This window comes from Silurus meridionalis, chromosome 2 (assembly GCF_014805685.1).
Source record: "Silurus meridionalis isolate SWU-2019-XX chromosome 2, ASM1480568v1, whole genome shotgun sequence".
NCBI classification, from domain to species: Eukaryota; Metazoa; Chordata; class Actinopteri; order Siluriformes; family Siluridae; genus Silurus; species Silurus meridionalis.
Window position 1 is genome coordinate 23,672,348 of NC_060885.1, and position 23,318 is coordinate 23,695,665.

At 37.7% G+C, this 23,318-nt stretch overlaps 1 protein-coding gene across 4 annotated transcripts in view; it reads right to left on the bottom strand.

Moving 5' to 3' along the window:
• Window positions 1-363: 363 nt before the first annotated feature.
• The window catches only part of LOC124377370 (echinoderm microtubule-associated protein-like 4), a 95,535-nt gene continuing 72,580 nt past the window's right edge, over window positions 364-23,318 (bottom strand). For all 4 annotated transcript variants that reach the window (XM_046836829.1, XM_046836837.1, XM_046836823.1 and 1 more), the window contains 13 exons: window positions 21,151-21,246; window positions 20,660-20,794; window positions 19,127-19,262; window positions 18,092-18,240; window positions 17,668-17,793; window positions 15,012-15,143; window positions 13,866-13,933; window positions 13,668-13,756; window positions 12,479-12,576; window positions 8,239-8,326; window positions 7,916-8,014; window positions 6,176-6,306; window positions 364-5,043 (listed from right to left, as the gene is read on the bottom strand). In XM_046836829.1, coding sequence (XP_046692785.1) covers window positions 4,624-5,043; window positions 6,176-6,306; window positions 7,916-8,014; window positions 8,239-8,326; window positions 12,479-12,576; window positions 13,668-13,756; window positions 13,866-13,933; window positions 15,012-15,143; window positions 17,668-17,793; window positions 18,092-18,240; window positions 19,127-19,262; window positions 20,660-20,794; window positions 21,151-21,246 — 1,767 coding nt within the window. In that variant the 3' untranslated portion in view covers window positions 364-4,623. The remainder of the gene's footprint in view (window positions 5,044-6,175; window positions 6,307-7,915; window positions 8,015-8,238; window positions 8,327-12,478; window positions 12,577-13,667; window positions 13,757-13,865; window positions 13,934-15,011; window positions 15,144-17,667; window positions 17,794-18,091; window positions 18,241-19,126; window positions 19,263-20,659; window positions 20,795-21,150; window positions 21,247-23,318) is intronic.

Consider the following 23,318-nt stretch of genomic DNA (forward strand, 5'->3'; position numbering starts at 1 on the left):
ACTACCTCTTAAAGCTCATCAAGAGAATGCCAAGAGTGTGCAAAACAGTAATCAAAGCAAAAGGTGGCTACTTTGAGGAACCTAGAATATGACATTTTTCAGTTGTTTCACACTTTTTTGTTAAGTATATAATTCCATATATAATTCCACATGTGTTAATTCAGTGTTTTGATGCCTTCAGTGTGAATCTACAATTTTCATAGTCATGAAAATAAAGAAAACTCTTTGAATGAGAAGGTGTGTCCAAACTTTTGGTCTGTACTGTTTATATATATATTATATAAATAAATAAATAAATATATATAAATATTTGTACTATTTGTTAGTTACCAAAAAAAAAAAAAAAAAAGAAAGAAAATCACACCATTTTAAAATGAATGTTTATTTTCTAAAATCTTTAGTATTTTTCTGCCCATTGACAGGAATGCATGAAAGACATATTGGCTCAAACAATGTTACAAGGGAGAAGATAAAAAAAAAAAAAAAATTCATATTTGTTGACATAATTTCCATGATCACTGCTGCAACCAACTTCATCATGTTTGTCACAAAGCTTTAATATAAACACCGGCTCCTTTCCCCACCCACTTATCCAATGCGATTTTGATCAAGCAAACTGGCAATTGGGAAAGCTTTCTGGGAATTTTTTTCCAGGGTTTCTAGTTAAAGATCCAGACCATTCCAGAAGTTTTTTTTTTCCACTCCAGTTTTGCATTTTCTCACTCTTTCCCTGTTCCTCTCCACCATTTATTTATTTATTTTTTAAATATGTGTAGAAACACTGCAGCCCATTGAAAGAAAATCAGGCTGATTACTGAACCTGCCCAATAACATGAAAAATGTATCCACAGTTCCATTTCAACGATATAAAAAGTACTTCTGGATATCCTACCCACTGTTATCAAACAATATACACAAAAAACTATTTATTAACCATACCATATTCCACACTCTCCCAAAGAAATCACATAGCAAGGCCACTCGTGGCATTCAAAAAACATTCCTAAAGAAGCCCCTTATTTACACACCAATATCAGGCAACAGTCTTCTGAATGTCACCTTCATTGGATGTAAAAGACGAAAAGTGAGTTTTATAAGTAAGGGTCCTAGAGGCAAAATGTAGCCAAAGAATTTCCAAATGTCCAAAAAGCACATCCACTTGACATACTGCTTTCTAACTGCAGATTCAAGCTCTTGCCCTGATGTCTGGGTTTTCGTTGCGGTTTTGCAGCATGGGTGATTACAAAACATTCAAAAAGGCTTCGATGAACATGTACAAGTTATTGTACAGGACGCATTCCCACAGAGTTATATACATACAGAGGAACTATTATATACACATAGTATCCACATGTGAATGTACAAATGGTGTCTGGAAATGGCAGCCTGTGAAATCCCTGAAACTAGCCTGAATCAACTGGTCACAAAGACCAAGGGCATGTTGTGTGTGTGAAAATTTGCTGTCTTTATTCTTTCTTTTTTTTTTTTTTAATTTGTATTTTTTTAAGGAGCTGATCAACACAGAGGCAAAAGTAGGAGAGGAAGGTGACCAGGTCTGACCCTGAGCAAAGAAACAGTGCCATTTTGCACTAAAGCTAAGTATTACAGCAAAAGCAGGTTTAGATCCGTCTACAGACATCAAACATTCTCCAAAAACACCAAAACGATCACTGAAAAAAAATTATGCTATCAATCCAAAAAGGCCTTAGAATCCAAAGGGTTAGAAAAAAAACTGCAGACCAGCTGGAGATGAGAGGCTGTAGTAACAGCGCTGCTGCAGCGATACACCACACTGCATGACTCAGTAGGCATATAATCACCTTTACATTCCATCTATTAAACGTCTAATGCCGGAAAATGGCTTTCTTAAACGTGCACATCACCTACAACTAGACCAGTATCAAATAACACACAGCTTGATATACTGAATCCTTTCATGTAAAAAATAAATGATTCCCATAAAAACACAGCAGAAGTTAATCACTCACATCCCAAAACCTTTATAAAACCCTCCTAATGTATTTAATCAATGCTTCCTAATGCCTTCATTATTCTTACAGTTTAATGAGAAATCATGCATTACCACTAGACGTCATGCCTTTATACACTAGCTTTTTCTATACTACACCTTTCATCTATCCCTTTCAACACATCGCAATGCTGCAAGTGTACAGAAGATGTCGCCAGCAACACATCAGAGATCAGGTTGCCTTTTGTTTTTATATAGATTTTTTTTTTTTTTTTTTTTTTTTTTTTTTTTTTTATAGATTTTTGTAATAAAACGTGTAGGCTTTGATAATGTTTATCAACACACACTTATCTTCTCTCTTTCACTGGAGTGCATATATAAAATGTAAAAGAATGAGCTGTGCAACATGGGATGAGATGGACCAGATTTTTTTTTTTTTTTTTTTTTTTTTTTTTTTTACTTTAAGCTCTAACATGTAGGAGGTTATAAATTGAACAGGATCTTATAGCAGAAAATTACGATAATATAAGGAGGCAGTAATGTCATGACGTTATAACAGGAACTAGAAGTGAATAGACTGGTATACAGTTAACAGTATACAGTATTAACAGTAAGCAGGAAGTTATAAGAGTGAGCATGAATAAGCAGGAAAATGGAGCGGCTAGGATAATTGAGTGAAGCTAGAGGTTATAAGCAATAGGAGGAGTTTCTAAACTTAAACAGGAGGATAAATGTGATCAGGAGGTTATATGAGTGAGCCTGAGGCTATATTAGTGAGCAGAAGTGAGCAGGTTATATGAGTGAGCAGGAGGTTAGTATAGTGAACAGAAATCAGCAGGAGGTTATAATAGTGAGCAAAAAGTTATAATAGTGAGCAGGTGGTTATAATAGTGAGCAGAAGAATATAATAGTGAGCAGGAACATAAAAGAGTGAGTTATAATAGTAAGCAAAAGTGAGGATGATAGCATTTTGCATAGCCTAAATAAATAACAAAAGGGAGAAATTAAGTGCATGTTAAAAACTGGTCTAGATTTAGGATCGCTTTAGAAAGATGATTGTTGAAATTTTGGAGGCACCTTCTGTAGTATTTGGTGTATCATTCTTTAGAAATCATAAATATCACAGCTCCATCTAACTGGGGAAAAAAAAAAACTTGAGAGTGAAGCCGCTGTGTTACTGCTGACTGGCTCTTCTGTGGTGCAGCTCATGTTTCAAACGCATAAAACTTTGTTCAGTCTTTTTCCTCCGTTAGCCGAGTATCGGTGTCGCAATGCATTGCTGAAGTGGTGAAAAACACTCTGAGAAAGGAGAACAAGAACAGATCTCTCGATCACATTCTGATTAGAATAGTGACCTAAATGAGTGATCCTGAGTTCCCTGGGAAGGAGGAAAGAAAGGTGCACAAACACCTCCTTTTGGAATGAAAGATGTGGAAAAATAAAACAAAACTCATACATCTGCACGTGATCTCAAACACACACACAATCACACACATTTAAGACTCATTTATCTACTTTCAAGATAAAAAACAAATCAGTCCAATGAACAAAATAAAGAGGGAAATAGTCTGAAAATGAATCTATTTGACAGGAAAGAGATCAGCATTTAGAATACAGGCTAAAAAAAAAGGGCTGTTTGAATACGAGGAGGTTAGATGAAAAAAAAAAAACTATGTCTTAATGGCAATGCATGCTGAAGACATTCAGACAGCCTGCTGATCTGGTGTGCATGCGCTGTGCTGGGCAGAGCTTCAGAGACACAGGAGCAAATGTCCAGGAGAAAACTGGCTTTGAACAAACTGCAGCCCCAGAATAAACTGTATGTGTGTGTGTATGTGTGTGTGTGGATATATAAGTGTGTGTTTGTGATAATACGTACACTAATAATATGCCTAGCTGATCCTTAACATTAATTATTAGCGTCATGCCATGCTGCAAATCTGTCCACAGTTGATGCTAACTTGCGCAGAAGAAGCTAATGAGCTCTGCAAAAGTCTGTTCAATGAGTCAGTGTGAACTGCCTGGCATTTATTTTTTTATATTCTTGGCTCAGGTTAAGATGCTATGGCAGGCATTTCACAAAAAAAAAAACTTTTGAAACTCCTCATTATTCACAAAAGAGAGTAATTAATTAGTTTAAAAGTCTTAACATTTGCCTATATTTGATTTTCAGCTATATTTTGCATTGATACTGGCTAATATTTGATTTTATGTTAAGGTTGTCCAATGATATATTAAATGATCTTTTTTTAGTATGTGCATCCACTTAATAATGTGTGTGTGTGTGTGTGTGTGTGTGTGTGTGTGTGTGTGTGTAATCCTCATGTTTTGCTGTAGTGTTTGTGTGTATCAGCGTATCCAGGCATGCTAGTGTCCGTTTCCAACAGCTATTCCTCGAAGCATAATTCCTCCTGGGCAAAACAACAGCGATACTTCATTCATTTTTGCCCTCTTTTTTCGTCCTCACGAACTAACGACATACAAACACACACGTTGAAAGAAAAAGAAAGAACCTGAAAAGATGAAAATCGAAGGAGCCCCTTGTGCATGCACTACGACCATTCACGGCAAGCCTGGTGCCTCTGGGTGGAGCACGCAAGTGGAAACGAGGGATAATTACCCCCTCGGCCACCATTTATTTTGTTTTGTTTTGTTTAAGAGGGTGGAGTAAAGGGTGCGCCCTCATCGCTAGGTGTGGCCGTGTCGTCACTTGGTTCCAGGCTGTCCTTTTGGCTCACAGTGCTATCGGAAGTGGGTGTGGGCTCGTCCTGTGAAGGAGGAGTTTCGTTGCCTTCTTGCTGTCCGTTAGGGGTGGCTTCCAGGGTGTCAGTGGGTGTCGGGGGTGGTGTATTGGCATCTGGTTCCATTCGGGTGATTGACAGAGAGGTTGGTACGGCAGTCACGGGGGCTTGGACTCCTGTGCTTGAGTTGTGCAGGGGATCGCTCATGCCCAGGCAGCGCCACTGCATAATGCTGGTGTCCTTGCCGCCGGTCGACACCAGGTGTCTGTCGTTATGCATGAAGCTAACGTTGGTCACGTGACTACTGTGAGCACTGTACTTATGACTGGGGGCCTGTGAACAAAATAAAATACAATGTCCACTTTATTAGGAACAATAATGCTTATTCTTTTTGTTATCCAATGAGCTGGTAGAAATGCAGTAGTGCTATCAGAGGCGCTAGAGGCTTTCATAATTTTTCCTGCATGTGCACAACATGGTAACAAAGGATGAAAAGGGAATATACACAGATAGTAGCGTGCACAAACTTTGCGTGGAAAGTGGCGTACGAACAAAACGGGTATGGAAACGTGTGTACGCCACTTTCCACGTAAAGCTTGTGCACGCTATCTCTGTTGCCAATTCCCCTTCTCAACCTTTGTTGCCACGTTTAGAAATAAGACCCCAGAGTGGTCCAGAGATTAGCGGGTGGTGCATCTGTAATAGTCCATGGGGAAACGCAGTGCTTTGTGTGTAGTTAAATGAACTAAAGGAAGGCAAATCATTTGTATTTAAATTACTTGAGTTACTCGAAGGAACTTGCACATGCACTTTATGTAGCTTTATGTTGTGTGTAGTAGCTCTATGTTGTTTAGTGTAGCACCAGGGTTCTGGAGGAACGTTGTCTAATTTTTACTGTGTACTGTGTACCACTGTGTATAGTAGAAATGAAAATAAAAGCCTCTTGACTTAACTTAACTTAACTTGAATCGTTTCAGCCCTAGTCACAACTTGTAACCGTTTACACTCCCAGGGATCTTTGTTCCACTGATTCTGGTCTATTGGTTGTTCCTTCTACACTAAGGGTGACCGGGATTTCTCTTCTTACACTCATAAATTATGGAATTCTCTTCCCACTGGTATAAACAGCCTAAATTCTCTTTGTGTTTTTAAGATGCTCTTAAAACTTATTTCTTTACGATAGCTCTTAGGTGATGCATGTATAAGGTTTATCTTGTTTTTATTTGTAAAACGCTTTGAAAGGGAGACTTTTAAACGCATTGTATAAAATTAAGATTATTGTTATTAATCTTCGTAGATCCTGTGCCTACTTAAGCCTCATCAGTAAATTGGCATATACTGTAATACAATGGCAAACACACTTCCTGCGTTGGGATCTCAAAGCTATTAAAAAAAATGTTTATATACTATTTATGGTGGGTCTTTTAGTAAAGGTTCTGGATCTTTTCAGGATGCTGACACTGACCTTAGGTCTGGAACAGGGATACTGGAACAGGTGCACCTTGCAGAAATCATCAGCCAGAGCAATGACTTTCCTGTTGTGAGATCTGACCAGAGCGTTGATGTCTGTTCCATCTGATCCCTCTGGCCACACTCCTGTTCCACAACAAACACAAAACACGGCCATAGAGTCCGAATTGATCACTGATTATCACATGGGGGGGAATTCTAATACTTAAAGGACAAACACACACAGACACTTATTTACACTCTGATATACAAGTCCCACATACTTTACTTGTATACTTATTCAAGTTCATACAATGAGCTTTGCATATACACTTCTGGGCAAAATTGAATAAATAAATAAACGTTTAATGGCCTGAACAACAAATTATGAGTCAGGGAAATAAGCAAGAATGAAACACCAGCACTTCTGAGAGCTCATGTGCCACCATTTGCTCAATTATTCGCGGTGAATTGTTCTAGTGATACGCTAGAAACAGAGAAATGCCCAATTATTTTATTATTAAGATTATTCACAGCTTAATATTTTACCATTTTGGACATGGCCTACTTTCTATTTTTGCCCAGAAGTGTAGAGTGTAGACATTACTGTCTCTATTAGGTTTACTGGCTGATTCAGCTCTCTGTGTATGTGTGTATGTGTTGCTGCTTTGGTCATTGCTGTAATGTAGTCAAAAGATCAACAAGGCTGGTCATATCTTACATGGACAAAAAGTAATGGGACACCTGATTTTACCAGCCAAACGTGGTTCTTCCCCAAACTATTACCATTAAGGCATACAAATGCATAGGACGCTCTTGGATGCTGTATCATTAAAATCTCCCTTCATTTAAACTAGAAGATTCAAATCTGTTCCAGCATGACAGTGTCCTTTTACACAAAGCCAGCTGCATAAAAATATGCTTTACATGGGTTAGAGTGATCAATTCTGTTGGCCTTCTCTGACCTCAACACTATTGAACATCTTTGGGATGAATGTGAATGCTGACTGCACCCCAGGTCTCCTCACCTCACCTACATCAGTACCTGACTTTACTAATGCACAAATCTCCACAAGCACACTCTAAAACATAGTGATGCATCTGTCCAGAAGATTGGAGGTTATTTTAGGAGCAAATGTGGAAGGGTATGTTAGAGGGAAAAAAAAAAAACTTGGTGAGGTTAAAATTACAGACAAACAAATGGAGACTAAAAGCAACAATCATAAGAGGAACTAACAAGAAGAGACATAATTGGGAATTAAGCACTGAATAATAAGTAGAGCGACACACTTGAAATTAGAGGTTGATAGTGGATTTTACCGATACCGATAGCTGGGTTGCATCGTACTTTCCGATAACCAATTAATCAATCGGTAAATTTTAAAATAGATACTCGATAAAAAAACAAAATAAAATAAAACAGAACACTCAATGTAAAATTGTTCTGAACTTTATTACTCCCTCCCTCAGAAAAAAGTACTAAATCATGAAATGTGCTAAATAAATATGAATACATGAATTATAATATAATATTAATATAATATAACGCTCTCCATTCAGTGTTAAATACCACGTGGCATCAGAGATTCGCCTCTAGAGGCGGTATGGATTTTTGCCAATAGCCGATAGTTCCAGCAATCAACTATTGACCTTTATTGAAATAGCTTTAAACTTAAATCAATGCATTTACATAAATAAAAAATAAGTCAATCTGCATTACTCCAAACCCTAGAGCAAGTAAACTCGTGATACTGACCGAAGACGTGGAATCCCAGCACGCACGTGTACGTGGCCCAGTCGATATCCTTACAATCGGAGCGATTACGAATCAGCTTACAGCCATTTGGAATGTCCCCTAAAGGAAAAACAGAATTGAGAGAATGAGGGTAAGAGCGAGAGAGAATTTTGTTGCACTTACTGAGTGCAATATATTCAATTGTTAAGTAAATTTACTATTACAACTAATTACACATACATTAAAGAAATTTTATTTGATCTGGTGTGTGTGACAGACTTGTCTCTTTTTGTTTATGGTATGTATGTGTGTGTGTGTGTGTGTTCTTGTTGCTGCACACTTACAGTAAAGGATTTCATAGTCTCCTGAGTTGGACATAATGAACTTGTTGTCGGGGGACCAGTCAAGATGCGTAATGTAGCTGGAATGTCCCTGGAAATGAAATAAAAATTGGAAAAACGTTATTTTTGTGAGAAACAAAAGTAAACATACCTGTAAATTACCCAATGGCAATAGAGATGAAAGACATATGTGAATATATCTCAAACAAAATGTTAATTCGGGTTATCAGCTGCTGTCCATCTGCTCTTAAAGTCAATTTCTGCTGTTTCCTGCTTTTTCTCAAGACCAATTAGATTAAAGAAACTGATAAGTTGCATACAACCCAAACAGAAAGCCAGTGACCATTCAAGTCAGAGTCAGTTATTCCCTAGGGCCTGCTAACACACCACAGGGCCACAAACACACACTGTGCATAGTGTGGAATGCTTCACACAAGCAGTTTGAATGAACAATATTTAATGTAATCAGTTTCAGGGCAAATGCACAACTGAAGCACAACAGTAGAACATTCAATAGGTAGCATGAAAAAATGTGTATTCTTGCTATCAGATGTGTTTCTTAGTTTTATATATGTAACATGTCAATGCTATACATAATCATGTTTCTTTTGTATTATAGTTTTTTCTACCATTATTTACAATGAAGGTATCGAGACAATTAAAGCTGGATAATATTTCTGATATATGAATTGCGTTATAATTTTGAAAAGAAAAAAAGAACTGACAAAATGGTCTACTATGGAAGTCCTAAGAGGCCATGCTTTAACATTTTTCTTTCTTGCTTTCTCGTGATTACAACTCCTGATCTCAACATAAACATTGTCTCCTTGTAAGCAGTACTTAAATCAAATGTTAATTAAAATTACTTAAAAACTCAAATTTGCATCTTTCATGCATCATTCGGTTGCCATGCAGAAGTCCCAGTCCCTCAAGTTGGCATTGAAATTGACTACATGTTCAGGGTTGATATTTTGTCTTCAATGATAACGTTGCAGACCTCACAGCCACCTTCTCCAGTGTCGGTCACGTACGTGCACATTGTCGATCACTGACACTGCTATTTCAGTTTGATTGAGCCCCTGATCAAAGTAAAAGCAAATGCAATCATCCATGATGCTGCGATGATGCTGCCTCTGGAACATGCTGGAATACACGGATAAGTAAGTTCTGATCGCGAGGAAATTATGTTTGTTATGGCGAGATCAGGAGAAAATTCGTGATAACGGGAAAACAAGAAAGAAAAATATAATTTGTGGGATCTTAGGACTTCTGTTGTCTATATATTACTAAATGGCTTTGTTATTAAATAATACTCATTTGCCTAGCTCACACACATTGACATGTACTAGATAAAACAACAGCAATTTAATTTATTGTGCCACATGTTTAGTAGAAGTCTTTACAAATAAAACACATAATACTAAAATCAAGAGAACTATATGCAATTCTCTACAGTATTATGCACAAGTTGCTAGGTACTTTATTGGGAACTCAAGCTAAGGTATAGCTTTTCGAGGATCAACAGCAGTCTCTATAGAACACGTCTGTGATACTATTCAGACTACGTGCTCCAAGTGAGGCTCAGCTCTGGCTCCATTCCTGCTGGAGCACACTGGCAAATGCATTCTGTAAGGAAAAACACAGCTGCATATGCAGTATAGGGTGGTGGAACGTTTGCTTCTTAAAAAGGCTTAGCACACAACTAATTTCATTTCTAGTAAATCACATTGATATACTAATTTTTCAGGCAGCCAACTATTAGAAATGTAGACAGACAGGCAGGCTCTCATCCCAGAACCGCTCATTCCCAATTGAGGATGATAATCTTGATTTGTTTTTCCCAAACTCTTTGATGCCCTTGAATAGGGTTTTGTTCCCATTTTCTAACGTAAATATTCACACATGCCATCTTTCCAGGCCTGGGGCAAAGGCTGCCGGAGTCACGTTCTCCTACACACACCCCCACCCATGTGCATGCACTTCATACAGTACATGCATACTCGCCCATGAAGCTGCACCACACATTGAACTGAGTGTATGCACAAAAACAAAGCAAGCAGCCTATCAATCATCACATATGCCACCCCACATCACCAACGTCGGCCTGCTGGAAACCACAACACTTCATCTTCCTCGGCTTGGCTCTCATCCACAGACATGTCCACTCGCTTCCCAGCCCCCACCTCACAGTCCCAGACACTGCTTTATTTTGCAGCTGTTGTGCAGCTGTGCACAGCCCTCCATTTGTATACTGAACTTGCTTGATGTGTGTATACAGCCTCTGGTGTGAATAAAGCCACAAGCTGACCTCGCCGGATTGCTTCTCTTTCCTCCACTGTGGCTCGTGCTCCTCTCGGTCTCGTGCAAATTTTTGCTGTTTTGCTGTCACTAACCACATCTGCAAACGCCCATCCAACATCAGCACAGCATCCATGTACAGACTAGCAGATATTCGCACAAGAACGTGAGCATAACCATAACATTTTAGGACGGTTACTTGAATTGGTAATTCAATTCATTTTAAGTTTAATTTGTAGAGCGCTTTTTACAATGGACATTGTATCAAAGTAGATTTACACAGATAAAGAGGTTATAAAGGAGGATGGGTTCCCTCTTGAGTCTGGTTCCTCTCAATGTTTCTTCCTTATGCCATCTTGGGGAGTTTTTCCTTGCCACAGTCGCCCCCGGCTTGCTCATCAGGGACAAACTTACTTATGAAGAACATTCACTTTTAATCACCACATTATCTGTGTAAAGCTGCTTTGAGACAATGTTTATTGTTAAAAGCGCTATACAAATAAAAATGAATTGAACTGAATAAAGTTGGAATGTTTACGTTTACTGCCTATAATTTTGTTCCTTATAAGTTTATCCCTATGACTATAATAAGGAAGAAACCTTGAGAGGACTAGACTCATAAGAGAACCCATTTTTATGTGGGTGGCACTGAATTTCCATTCATTATAATTGAATGTTGTAATGGGAATTAAGGAAGCACCGTTCGGATACGGAGCATCTACATCAAACAAACAATGGAAACGATTAACATATTCCATATAATACCACATACATAGATTCTCTTTTAATTGATATTTTATTAATTATATAAATATGTTTATTAATATAATTAATATAGTTATTTCATTTAGCACATTTTCATGATTCAGAACGGTTTTTCTCTTTTTTTCTGTGTAATAAAGTTCAGTACTATTTTACATGGAGTGTTTTTTTTTTATTTTTTTTTTATCCAGTATCCATTTTAAAAACTATTGGTTGATCAATCCCTTATCAGCGAGTATGATCCAACCTTGCTATTGATATCGGTCAAATCCAATATGGTTCGACCTCTAATTCTTTAATTATTCATTTGTATGCATTACATAACTTCAAAATTATATGTCTAATGTGAAGAAGGGTATTAAAAAAAATCTTGATCCTGTTTGGAGGCATAATCAAATTTTTGTCGGTTTTTTTAAAATCATATCAGATTTTGCTGGTCATAAATTATCCTGGACTTAAAACTACATAAAATCCAATTTGGAAAAAGTGTTATATCTGGACTTTTTTTTCCTTTATTTTGTGTTTATTTGAGCTGTTTGTCTCCTTAATTTCTCCACAGGACATTACGTGCAAGGTTAAGCTACTAGAAAAACTAGAGAAAAGGCTGGCAGAACAAAGGAAAGAAAAACAAGTCGAACAGAGGTGGGATTCATAACGCTCCGGCGAGTTCCAGCCCAGTGAGATGTGAAGCAGGTCACGGCCGATCCAGTATCATGCTCCATAAACACTCACCACAAGCGTGTCTCTACTGACCTTAACAAAGCTACTAATAATTACTGTAGTACACTCCACATATCTGACTTACTGACATCTACAGCAACACCACAGCTTTATTCCTTTGTCTCATGAGACATGAAGATATATTCCAAGCAGTCCTTTTTGAATGCAGTAAAGATTCGGACTCTCTCTCCACCCTTCTCTCGTGCACACACACTCGCATTCCTCCCCTCACATTAACATGTCAGATGTTATAACACCTAAGGGGGAAATACACTTACAGGCAGCTGACCTCGGTAAAGTCCCTTGGCGGGAAAAAAATGGACACATAAAAACATTTAAACACACCTAAAGGTTGCGCTGACTTGCACAACCAGAGCTTCTAAATCATGACAGTCATCTAAATTACTCTCTTCAGCAGTGTGAGAAAGACACCGAGATGAATTCTCATTAACATGGGACTCACAGAGCATTTCCCGTATCTGCTGTACTTGCGTCCGTTATCCGACACTGTGTAGAGGTAAATGAAGTTATCATGTGATCCCACTGCCAGCAGTGTACCATCTGGGAGCAAAAAGAGAGAAACAAAGTAAGAGAGAGAAGAGAATAAAAAAGGTTCTTTACATATTAATTATAAAAAATGAAATACAAGGGTATTCAAAAATTTTCTCTATTGGTCAGGTGTTTGTAAGGTATTGAATAATTTTCTGTAACAGCATGGTTCGCAATAAACATAAAAAAAAAAAAAATCCTAATCCTAATAAAAATATTAATTACTATCAAAAATATATAGAGTTATATATACCCACCCAAATTTTCCATCCCTACACAATGATCTAAGAGACCCAAACCCGTTTCACCAAGACAATGTCTCTTGCCACAAAGCCAGCTCCATTAAGACATGGGTTACAGGCGTTAGAGTAAAAGTAATCCTGAGTGGACTGCTAAAGAGTTTAGATGGTGTTCAATCCTACTGAAAACCTTTGGGATGAATGTGAACACTGACTGCACTCCAGGCCTCCTCACATCACCTGAATCAGTACCTGACTTTACTAACACCCTTGTGGCTGAATGAACACAAATCTCCACAAACACACTCCAAAATCTAGTGAAACATCTGAGAAAGAGTGGAGGTTAATAAATCAGCAAATGGGGACTAAATGTGGAATAGGATGTTCAAGAGCACATGCAAATGTCATGGTCAGGTGTCTGTATGTCTGTCGATCTCTCTTTCTGTCTACAAACATACACAAACCTTATATTATATATATGTGTCTATATAGTTTGTGCTAATAATGTATAATGTGTATATATATATATATATATATATATATATATATATATATATATATATATATATATATATATATATATATAAATAAATCAAATTACTGCTTTACTAATCAAATTCATACAAACATATAAACCTGCTTTCAAGACAGGCTTTTGACAACAACAATTCATGCCAATGTAATATTTCCAGTGTTCTTTCAATACACTCTTACTAAAAGTGGTGCGCTATATGTGTAAAAAATACCACATGAGATTCAACCACAGAAAAAAAATCTAATTATCACTTGCATTAAATGCTGTGCATTTATACCGACTTCTTTCGAAATCCAGTGACCGAGCTCATTCTCTAAGAAGTCACTCACCCACGGTGTAGCGCATCACTGACAGTTGTTCATTGCCGTCTGTGTGGATGGCCACCAGGTCCCTAGTCTCAGCATCTAGAACGTACCACCTGCACACATGCGCAAATAACACAGGGCAATGATTTTCTTATTGAAAACATAATACATACAAGCACGAAATATCAAAATATCAGCAGGGATGCTTAAATGCTAACTTACTTCCCTGAATGAGTGCCAATGGCAACCACAGCACCGCTAGGGTGGAAGTCTGCGCAGTGTCCGTGTTCCTGCCAAAGATGATACAAATCTCCATTACTACACTCATCATCTATATCAAAATTGTCAAAATCAAGACATGGACATTTAGAAAAAAAATGGCCTGTAACTACTTAAACGGTTCCATTTACAACACTCTCATCTCACAGTACCAAAATGCTGGTTAAAATAAATCTGACATGTATCTGTTATTTAAAATGCAGTCAGAACCGTAGCAAAATAAAAAATTCATCGGGTTAGGGAGCTTTTTAGCATGATTTACTTCTTGACTTTTAAAAAAAAAAGTGTGTGACCCAGTGTGAAAACCACAAATATGTAGGAAACAGAAACGTTTATGGAGCACAAAGACAATGGGGATGGGACACGAAGGACAAATAAACTCTTTACAGGCCTATATTATTTTTTATATTATGATATATCACCATTCGTGTCACCTAATGTTAAAAATAAATAGCCTACAGCTTATGGCCCTTTAAGGCCTCACATATTTTATGATATGGGCAAGCCGAATTTGAGTTTGTTACTCAAACTATGAACAAAAGTTCATATACCCTATTTCACATTTAGTGCCTATTCACTCTACTGGAAAGATGTTCTACTACATTTGTGATTTGTACTCATTCAACTATAAGGGCATTAGTAAAATCAGCTGATGCCGGGTGAGGAGTCATGGGGTGCTATCAGAGGTCCAAGATCTTCCGCTCCAACCCATGTAAAGCCTATGTTGGATTTGTGCACAGGAGCACTGTAATGCTGGAGCAAGTGTGGGTCTCCTAGTTCAAGCGAAGGGAAAATGTAATGTTGCCAACTCCAAAAAAAATTGTGCCCCTCCAATTTTGTGGTTTGGGGAGGAACCGGAGTTTGGATATGGAACAAGATATAACAGCTATATCAGAGGAACTAGATAAGGCTGAAAATGTCAGATGTCACTGTACTTTTGTGCATATAGTGTATATGTTGAACGGATTATCATAATTATTATAATGATTCTAAATGTGTTTTCTAATTCTACTAGGCTCTCCACATAGTGTATGATTGAGAGGGTGTATGAGTCTGCATATTTGTGTGTATGTTTGTGTGTTTCCTTACTTCCAGCAATCTGGTCCATTCCAGTGAATGGTCCACTGAGTTCCACAGACACACCTGCCTATCCTGTGCACAGGTGAGGAACAAGTCTTTAAACGGATGAGAGGCCAGACCCCACAGCTCATCTGTGTGACCCTATTGGACAAGAGAGAGAAAGAAAGAGGAAGAGAGAGACAGACAGAGAGAGAGAGACAGGTTAGACAATGCTGCTGTAAGTGTATGTGTTAAGAACAAACACCTGACAAATGGTAATATTCTATGCATTTCAGGAAAAGCATCTAAAGTGAATTCTTTCCATCCTTCCATATGAGGTGGAAAGGCAAAACCGTCCAGCTTTGAGCGAGTGTGTGGAATTTTTTCTCCAGTCTGTTTACACTAGTACAAAATAGCTGGCAAAAAAAGTCTGTGTCAAAGCGTGGCCAATGTGCTGTGGAAAATCACAGAGCAAATGCTGCTGAGGTGGATATGAGCTTCTGATTCATATCAGTCTGCTCAAAGTATCTTCGATCCTTACTCTCAGTCTGGATATCTGAAGCAGCTGTTTATGTGGCATATTCCAATGATCTTTTGAAGTTTTTTAACTTCATCCATTCAAATTTGAAATAAAAAAATAAAAAAATAAACACAAGATGGTCAAAAGTAGTGGCCTTCTCTAAACTTTTGCCACTAAGTTGGAGGCACATGACTGTCTATGATGATCGCCCTTTACCAGAGCCGGTTTTAAACATTTGGAGGTCCTAAGCCAGGGGTCGGCTACCTGCGGAGCTGCATGTGGCTCTTTCATCCCTTTGCTGCTGCGCCCTGTGGCTTAAAACTTATTTTATTTTAGTTTGTTAGCTTTTTACGTAATTTGAAATTTTAAGATTATGGTGATGTTGTCACTTCAAAATAAAACGTATTTTCTGTCGCTCAAAATAAGCGCCACACCCACCAACATTCAACACCCACCGGTACACGATTGACAAGGCCAACCATGGATGAATCCAAGAAAATAAAAGTTTGAGGTTCAGGAGCAAAAATCACATTAACCAGTTAAAATAAATATTCTAATTGCCTATTATATTGCAAATATATATTTAACATTTTTCATTGAAATAATCCTTTTTTTTTAATTCAGGTTGACAGCTGACTGCATGCTCCAGTACACACCATAAAAAGATGAGCGCACACAGAAGCAGACTGCATTTTTGGTTTGCAGCAGGTGGATAATTTGAGTTCGGCTTTTTATTTCATAAATATGAGGAGGATTTAAATAGACATTGAGTATTTTATTTAAAAGTAACCTTCAACCAAGCGTCTTTTATTTCTGAGTTCAAAATGTTTTTGTTGCCTGCAGAAATAAAATGTTGTTTTCTCTGTAGCAGTTCATTGAGTTCATAATTGCAACATACAGCTTTTTTTAACCATAGCATAAACGTTATCTTCATTTTAGATGTCAAAAGTTGTGGCTCCCAGTGTTTTATTTTCTGTGGAGATCCACAGGAGGTGGAGCTGGAGGTAGCAGAGCTGAAGATGTTGAGATTTTTATTGGGAGTGACGAGGATGGACAGGATTAGAAATGAGTTTATTAGAGGGACAGTGCATGTAGGACGTGTTGGAGACAAAGTGAGGGAGGTGGATCTGGATCAGCTCTTCTTTGGTGGCCATTGACACTTGTTTTAAACAAGTAATATCATTAGCTACACTGTAAAATATTTTTTTCCCAAAATTTTTTTCTCATTACTTTCAAATGCTAACTTTAGTAAGTTTAAGATCATAATTATATTATAAATTACTCTCATAGACACACTGATTAAATCACCCAGGACTTTTACTGTAAACAAACTATTGAACAAATTACACTGATGCACTATTTTATATATATATATATATATATATATATATATATATATATATATATATATATATATATATATATATATATATATATAAATGTGGAAGTGGAAGTGAAAGAGACAAACTACTAAGTCTACAGAATAGTTAACTTCTCAGTTGTATTTGTATGTGTGAATTGTATTATTTCAGTAAATACAACAGCACAATTTATTGGAAAATACTAAAAAGAATAAATATGAAATAGGCTATTATAATAATGTAAACATTAAGATATACAGTTGAGGTCATTCTTCAAAATAATAAACAATGCTCTAGCCTAGCTTACTGAATTGATTTAACTTTTATTTGCTGTTAATAATAATCCACCTTCGAATGGCGCTGAAGCGAATTGGCAGCCGGCTCTGCCCTTCACGAGGACTAAGGATTTCTTCCAAGCCGTAGCACTGCACCTGTGCATAAAGCGAGCTTCACAAAGAAATGGTTTTGCCAAGGACTGTTTGGAAGCATTTAAGTTGTCTGCATTCAAAAACTCTGACCTCAACCGCACTAAAAACCTGTGGGATGAAGTGGAACACTGACTGTGCACAAGACCTTATTGTCCAACATCAGTGCCTGACCTCACTAACGCTCTTGTGGCAGAATTAGCACATCCCTACAGCCAAATTCCAAACTCAAGGAGAACAGGTTTCCAAAAAAAATGGAGCCTCTAATTAATACTAGCTGTGCAGTAATGCCCATGTTTTCGAATTAGATGGGCAAAAAGCATATTATATATATATATATATATATATATATATACACAAATAACGCAGTGATGCCTCACCTGCACCTCGACCTGAAAACCATCATTAAAAGTGCCCCTTAGGATAAAGTTGCGTGAAGTGCCCACGAGGAACTGCTCGCCCTTCCCCTCTGCCACGGCTCGAATGGTTCCGTATTGATCTGGAACCTGAATGAAGACAGGCAGAATGCAAACCATTTTGCTTTTCAATGTTTATTAACATTCAGTGGAGACTAACTAATAACAGAACCACAAATGTTTATACAGAGCCCTGAAAGCATGTCTTTGAATTTTTTTTATTTTTTTAGAAATGGCTGTGCTGGTGTGTCTGCGTGAGAACATCAGGATGTAGTTATTAATCAGAGAGCCGTCTAAAATTGCTAATGATCTTCACGTGTGTGTGTGTTGGCCACGAATTAGAACGGGCGTACTGTATGATGGCATGCGTGTCTGTCTTGTGACCCACCTCGATGTCTCTCTCTGGGTTCAGGTCATGGTCCCACAGGATGATCTTGTGGTCTTTACCTCCTCCAGTCAGTAGCGTGCCATTCCTCAGTTGGCACAGAGTAAACACACTGCCATCGTGGGCTTTGATTTGACGGCTGATCTGAAATGCTCCAGAGAGAAAGAGAGAGACGAGAAACAGAAATAATCCATAAACACGAGCATCAGTTCTGCCAGGGAGCAGAAGAGTGTTTAGTTTTAGTTGAGAAGAAGAGTTCACCACATGAGAAGAGACAGAGTGAGAAACAGTAACTGGGAAAAAATGAAGAAAAAAAATTGTAAATTGGATGAAAGACAGGATCACAGTCTGGTCTGAAAGTTAGGTTGAAAGCATGAAGGAAATCTGATGATTGCTTAGAGGGTGAGTTCTGGGAATGAAGTACCACACATTTTTTTCATAGCTTATGTGGTTTGTGCAGCCTGACACTGATACTGCTTTTAGCTCTCAGTGTTTCTCTCTCTCGCTCGCTCGCTCACTCACTCTCTCTTTTACACATATCCTTAAATGTATCATTTGATTTTAGTGACCAAAATATATAGAGAATTTTTTTTTCTTCAGTTCAGGGCCAAATGGCCTGCTTTCCTGCTAATTTTGACTTGCGACTTCTATGCAGCTCTATGGAAAGGTTTTCTACTAACTATACTAACACAACCTGCAGGGGGTGCTGTGTTAAAATACACCATGTCCCACTATGCAGGGGGGCATATCGAAGCATGAATAATGTTTAAATCTTGGCAGCAGGCCTCACTGCAATTCTGCTGATCCAGTTCTGCAGCATGCCTCCAAAAACTATTAGCGCATTACAGGAAGACAGGGACCTGCAAACACACTCACACCCAAACAGTCACACACACAGTCACATGCTCTGGGTAATTACTTTTCTGTGTGGAAAACAGAGAGAGAGAGAGAGAGAGAGAGAGAGAGAGAGAGAGAGAGGGAGAGGGAGAGAGAGAGAGAGCGCATCTCGGTCAGACCGTGACAGAGAAAAGGCAATACCTTTAAGTCCTTTTCCAGGTGGAGGATCTGCTGTGCTGCGGGTCCAAATAAGCAGGACGCCTCCTGAGTCTCCGGTCATAATGTCTCCATTATTGAGGAAGGCCAGACACTGTACAAACTTGGGCTTTTCATATTTCTAAATAACAAAAAAAACAACAATCAATAAATAAAAATTGCTAAGCCTCACACTTAAGTTTCAAAACTTAAAACATTCTAAAAATCAACATTGACATTTATGTCTCTGAGTATTACAGATAAGAGAGCTAATGTGTTCTAGTGTCCCAGGTTGTCAAGTCTAAACAATATTTTAATTTCTTTGTGGTGTGTGTGCATTTCTAATTAGTTCTTTTGAAAAAACTAGACTCACTTGTATTATTCGAGTTTAAATTCTGTTTTGAAAAGACTATGTGAAATTCACTAAGCATGACAATAGGGGTGACCCCGAATAGTCGAGGATTCGATGCTTCGATAGGAGGAGCCTGATTCGACTACCAATCGCACAGTCCAATCTTCGAAGAGGTTTTATGAAACGAGGATCATTCCAATTTAGTTATATGGGTCTGCTTTCACACAGAAATATCAGTTGTCTCTTAATAAGTGCTAATGATAATGCTGTAAATAAAAATGTGAATAATAAATAAATATTTTTAATGCAGCATCTTGGCGGCAGGGGCTTCAATACTTAATGTCCAGGAGATTCTGTAAAGGTATATTCTGTTCTAATTCAATTCTGTAAATTATTTTTTTATTGTTTTTTTTGGTGCACTGATGTTGTGCTGTACTGTACCTAATACTGTCGATTTAATTTGATTTGCCGACACGTGAAATGCAAATCCTGTCATCAATGTGGCCTTTCTGCACTTATTTTTATTTTTTTATTTATTGATCAAAAATGTTTTAAAATTTTCAGCTATATCTGTGTGTGACGTTCTTTAAAATGTCGTGGCTTTAAAATGTTATGAGGAATCGGTTTATGAGTGTTTATCCGCATTGCCTTTTATTTCAACTTTTAAAAGATTAAAAAGGCATTCTCAGTTTCTCCTATCACTTGACAGGCAGTTTTGGTCACTTTAGTAAAAGGATGTTTGTGTGTGTGTGTGAAAGAAAATAAATGTTGTCTTACAGACTTGTTGACCACTTGGTGTCCACCAACATATACTATTGACACCAGTAAATCTTAACTGATATAAAAACGTTTTATAATTGCATGCTGCAACTTGAATGCCACTCAAACTTATTGGTGAGCTGGCACTACACTTTATCTTTAAAACTTTAGCAACCATGTTTCTCTGTATGGCACAGAGTCATTAGATGAAACAGAAAACCTCGTTCTAGCTCATATCTGGCTAAATTGCACAGCCTTTTTGTATTGTGTGTATTTGCATCTGTGTTGCATTCAATGCCCCATGTTAACACTAAATCATATAAAAAAAACCCAGACTTGTGCAATCTGCTAAAATCAGTTTTTCAAGAGCATGATTCACTGAGCAAGTATAAGTCTGCACGTGTTTGTCTAAATTCACGTGTCCTCACCCCGAAGATGCCCTGCTTGCGAGCCAGAGAGTTGCCGCTCCACGTCCAGAAAAAGATGTGCGACTTCCCGCAGGTGACGATGGTGTTTGCGTCAGTCGGGTGGAACTCGACTGCTAAGACCACCTCGTTGGTAGTCTGAGACAGAGACAAACAGGGAGAAAAAATACAAAAAAAAGAGTTAGTGTACAACTAGAAAGTGGGTTAGAGGCATAATGGGGTGTGGGCAGTGAATAAGAGAAAGGAACAAGCTAATTGATGTGAGTGAGCTGGTTAGGAAGGAGGTCATGCATGATGTCATGCAACAAACTGAGGAAGCTCTGAGAGTGAAGTAGAATAAAGAGGAAATGGCAAACAAAAGAATGCAAAAACATAACCGGTGATCGGAAAAAGGCAGTTAGTGGGACATAGAGAGTGGCAAAGATCTGATGTAGTTCAAGACTGTACATGCAATATAGATGCAATTGGCAAATGCAATTTATCATTCAAAATACCTTAATCTCAGCAATTTTGGACTTCTTCTGCCAGTCCCACACTGTCAGCATGTGTTCATTGGAGTCGTCCACCACACTCAGGTGGATGCCGGAGTCCTGTACACACACAAAACAAAACCGTCATTCGAGGACATGCATCAGTGCAATGTCAGGTCAGGTCAATACTTTAATCAGTAATTAGCCTTTAAGTGGTTTGCAGGTCACAAGAGCGTCAAAATGGCTAAAGAAAGCGAGACAAGTGAACTAAAAGCAGAATTAAGACAAAAGGATATAACCAATAAACAACAAAAAACAAATTCAATCCCATCAAGTTTTACAGTGAATACTAACATGAATTACACTGTTAAAGATGGACAGACAGATGCCCAATGCTCAAGCACTTTGTTTTAGAGATGAAGAAAAGCAGACATTTATAACCCTAAAAGCTATAAATACATCTTGCCACTGCAAATATTTTTCTGTTGTTCAATGGCAAAATGGATCAAGTGTACCAGATCATGGTATAAGAATGATTTAATTTGAATAAATATACCATGATATAAACACTTTCTACACTATATGGTCAAAGGTCATAACACCTGACCATTTGTGGTTCTACCCCAAACTGTTACTACAAAGTTGAAGGTACACATTTGTATAGAAAGTCTATGGATGTGGTAGCATTTAATTTTTCCTTTACTTGAACTTGGATACCTGTTCCAGCATGACAATGTCCCTGTGCACAAAGCCAGCTTCATTAAGATATGCTTCACATAGTTAGTAGTGGAAGATCTTTAAGACCTCAACCCTACTGAACATCTTTGGGATCAATATGAACACTGATTGCACCCCAGGCTTCCTTACCCATCTAATCTCCACAAGCACACTCCAAAATGTAGTGAAATATCTTCCCGGAAGAGTGGAGATTATTATAAAAGCAAGGGGACTGAATGTGAAATGAAATGTTAAAAATAAAACAAATACAAATCTTATAGCCAGATGCCAACGAAGTTGTGTCCATAGAGTGTATGATGGAACAGGATTTGGACTCAGTTTGTGATGTCCCAAATACTTCACCCCGTTACTTCAGGCAGAGATCTGGCAGGCTGTTTTCCTGAGGCGGAACCTCTGCTTAGTCCTTGAGTGCTCCACAACATTGAAAGTGAGAAAACTTAAATCTATATGTAAATTTAAGCCTTGGTTGACATTGTCGCTATTTTTAACATACAGAACCTATTTTTGCACAACAGCCAGAATGTAGGCAACAGCATTTATCACTAACCGGCCAGAACAAACAGGCGTCTGAATGATATGTCATAACATTTTTGATAATTACAGTTATATTTAATTCGGTGGAACATCCATAAAACAAGTCCTTTGATATTCCCTCATAAAAGTCTTTTGTTCTCTCTAAAAGTTGAGATATCAATAAGCGATGGGTCGTTCAGGAACGATTAGTTCATCTTGAAAGTGTCTTTAATGTGTTCATTTTCTGCTGGATGTGCATTACCAAAGCATGTCAACATCTCTGTAGGTTATGTACAGGAAACAGTATGAAGTAGTTCCACGTACTTTGTTCTTTTGTCACAAGACTCATATATATGCCACAAAAAGTATGCTATTCTATATAAAGTATATGGGAGTCACATGACAAAAGAACTAACGAAGCGACCAGAAGAGATGAAAAGTGAGCTACTCGTTCTGTTTATCATTATTTGTCCTTAGCTGCATTGTCATATCCTTATTATTGAAATATAGTTGAAGTTCATGTATGTAAACTTCTTCGGGGATCTGCTTATTGAAAATTTTATATTTTATTTCTGTGGAAAGGAACTAAATTAACTAATGACTCAAAAAAAGATTCCTTCATTTTGATGAACAAGATTCAAAAAACCAAGAAGCAACTAAAATGATCCAAACCTCCCATCACTAATATCAACCATTATATTTGTCTAAAGCATCTGCCATACAGCAATGCATTAATGCAAGCAGATTTGCCTTGTAGCCTATCAGAGCCGTACCATAACAGAAAATAAATCAATAGCTTCTAAACAAGCAAATCAAAATAGAAAAATAATCTAAAATGTGCTGTGCGACAGGGCAGAATAAAACCAAGATCATTAACCGTTTATCTCAGGAAGACGTTATAATGAGAAAAGTGCTTGTATGGGTTCTAAAATTATCAGGAA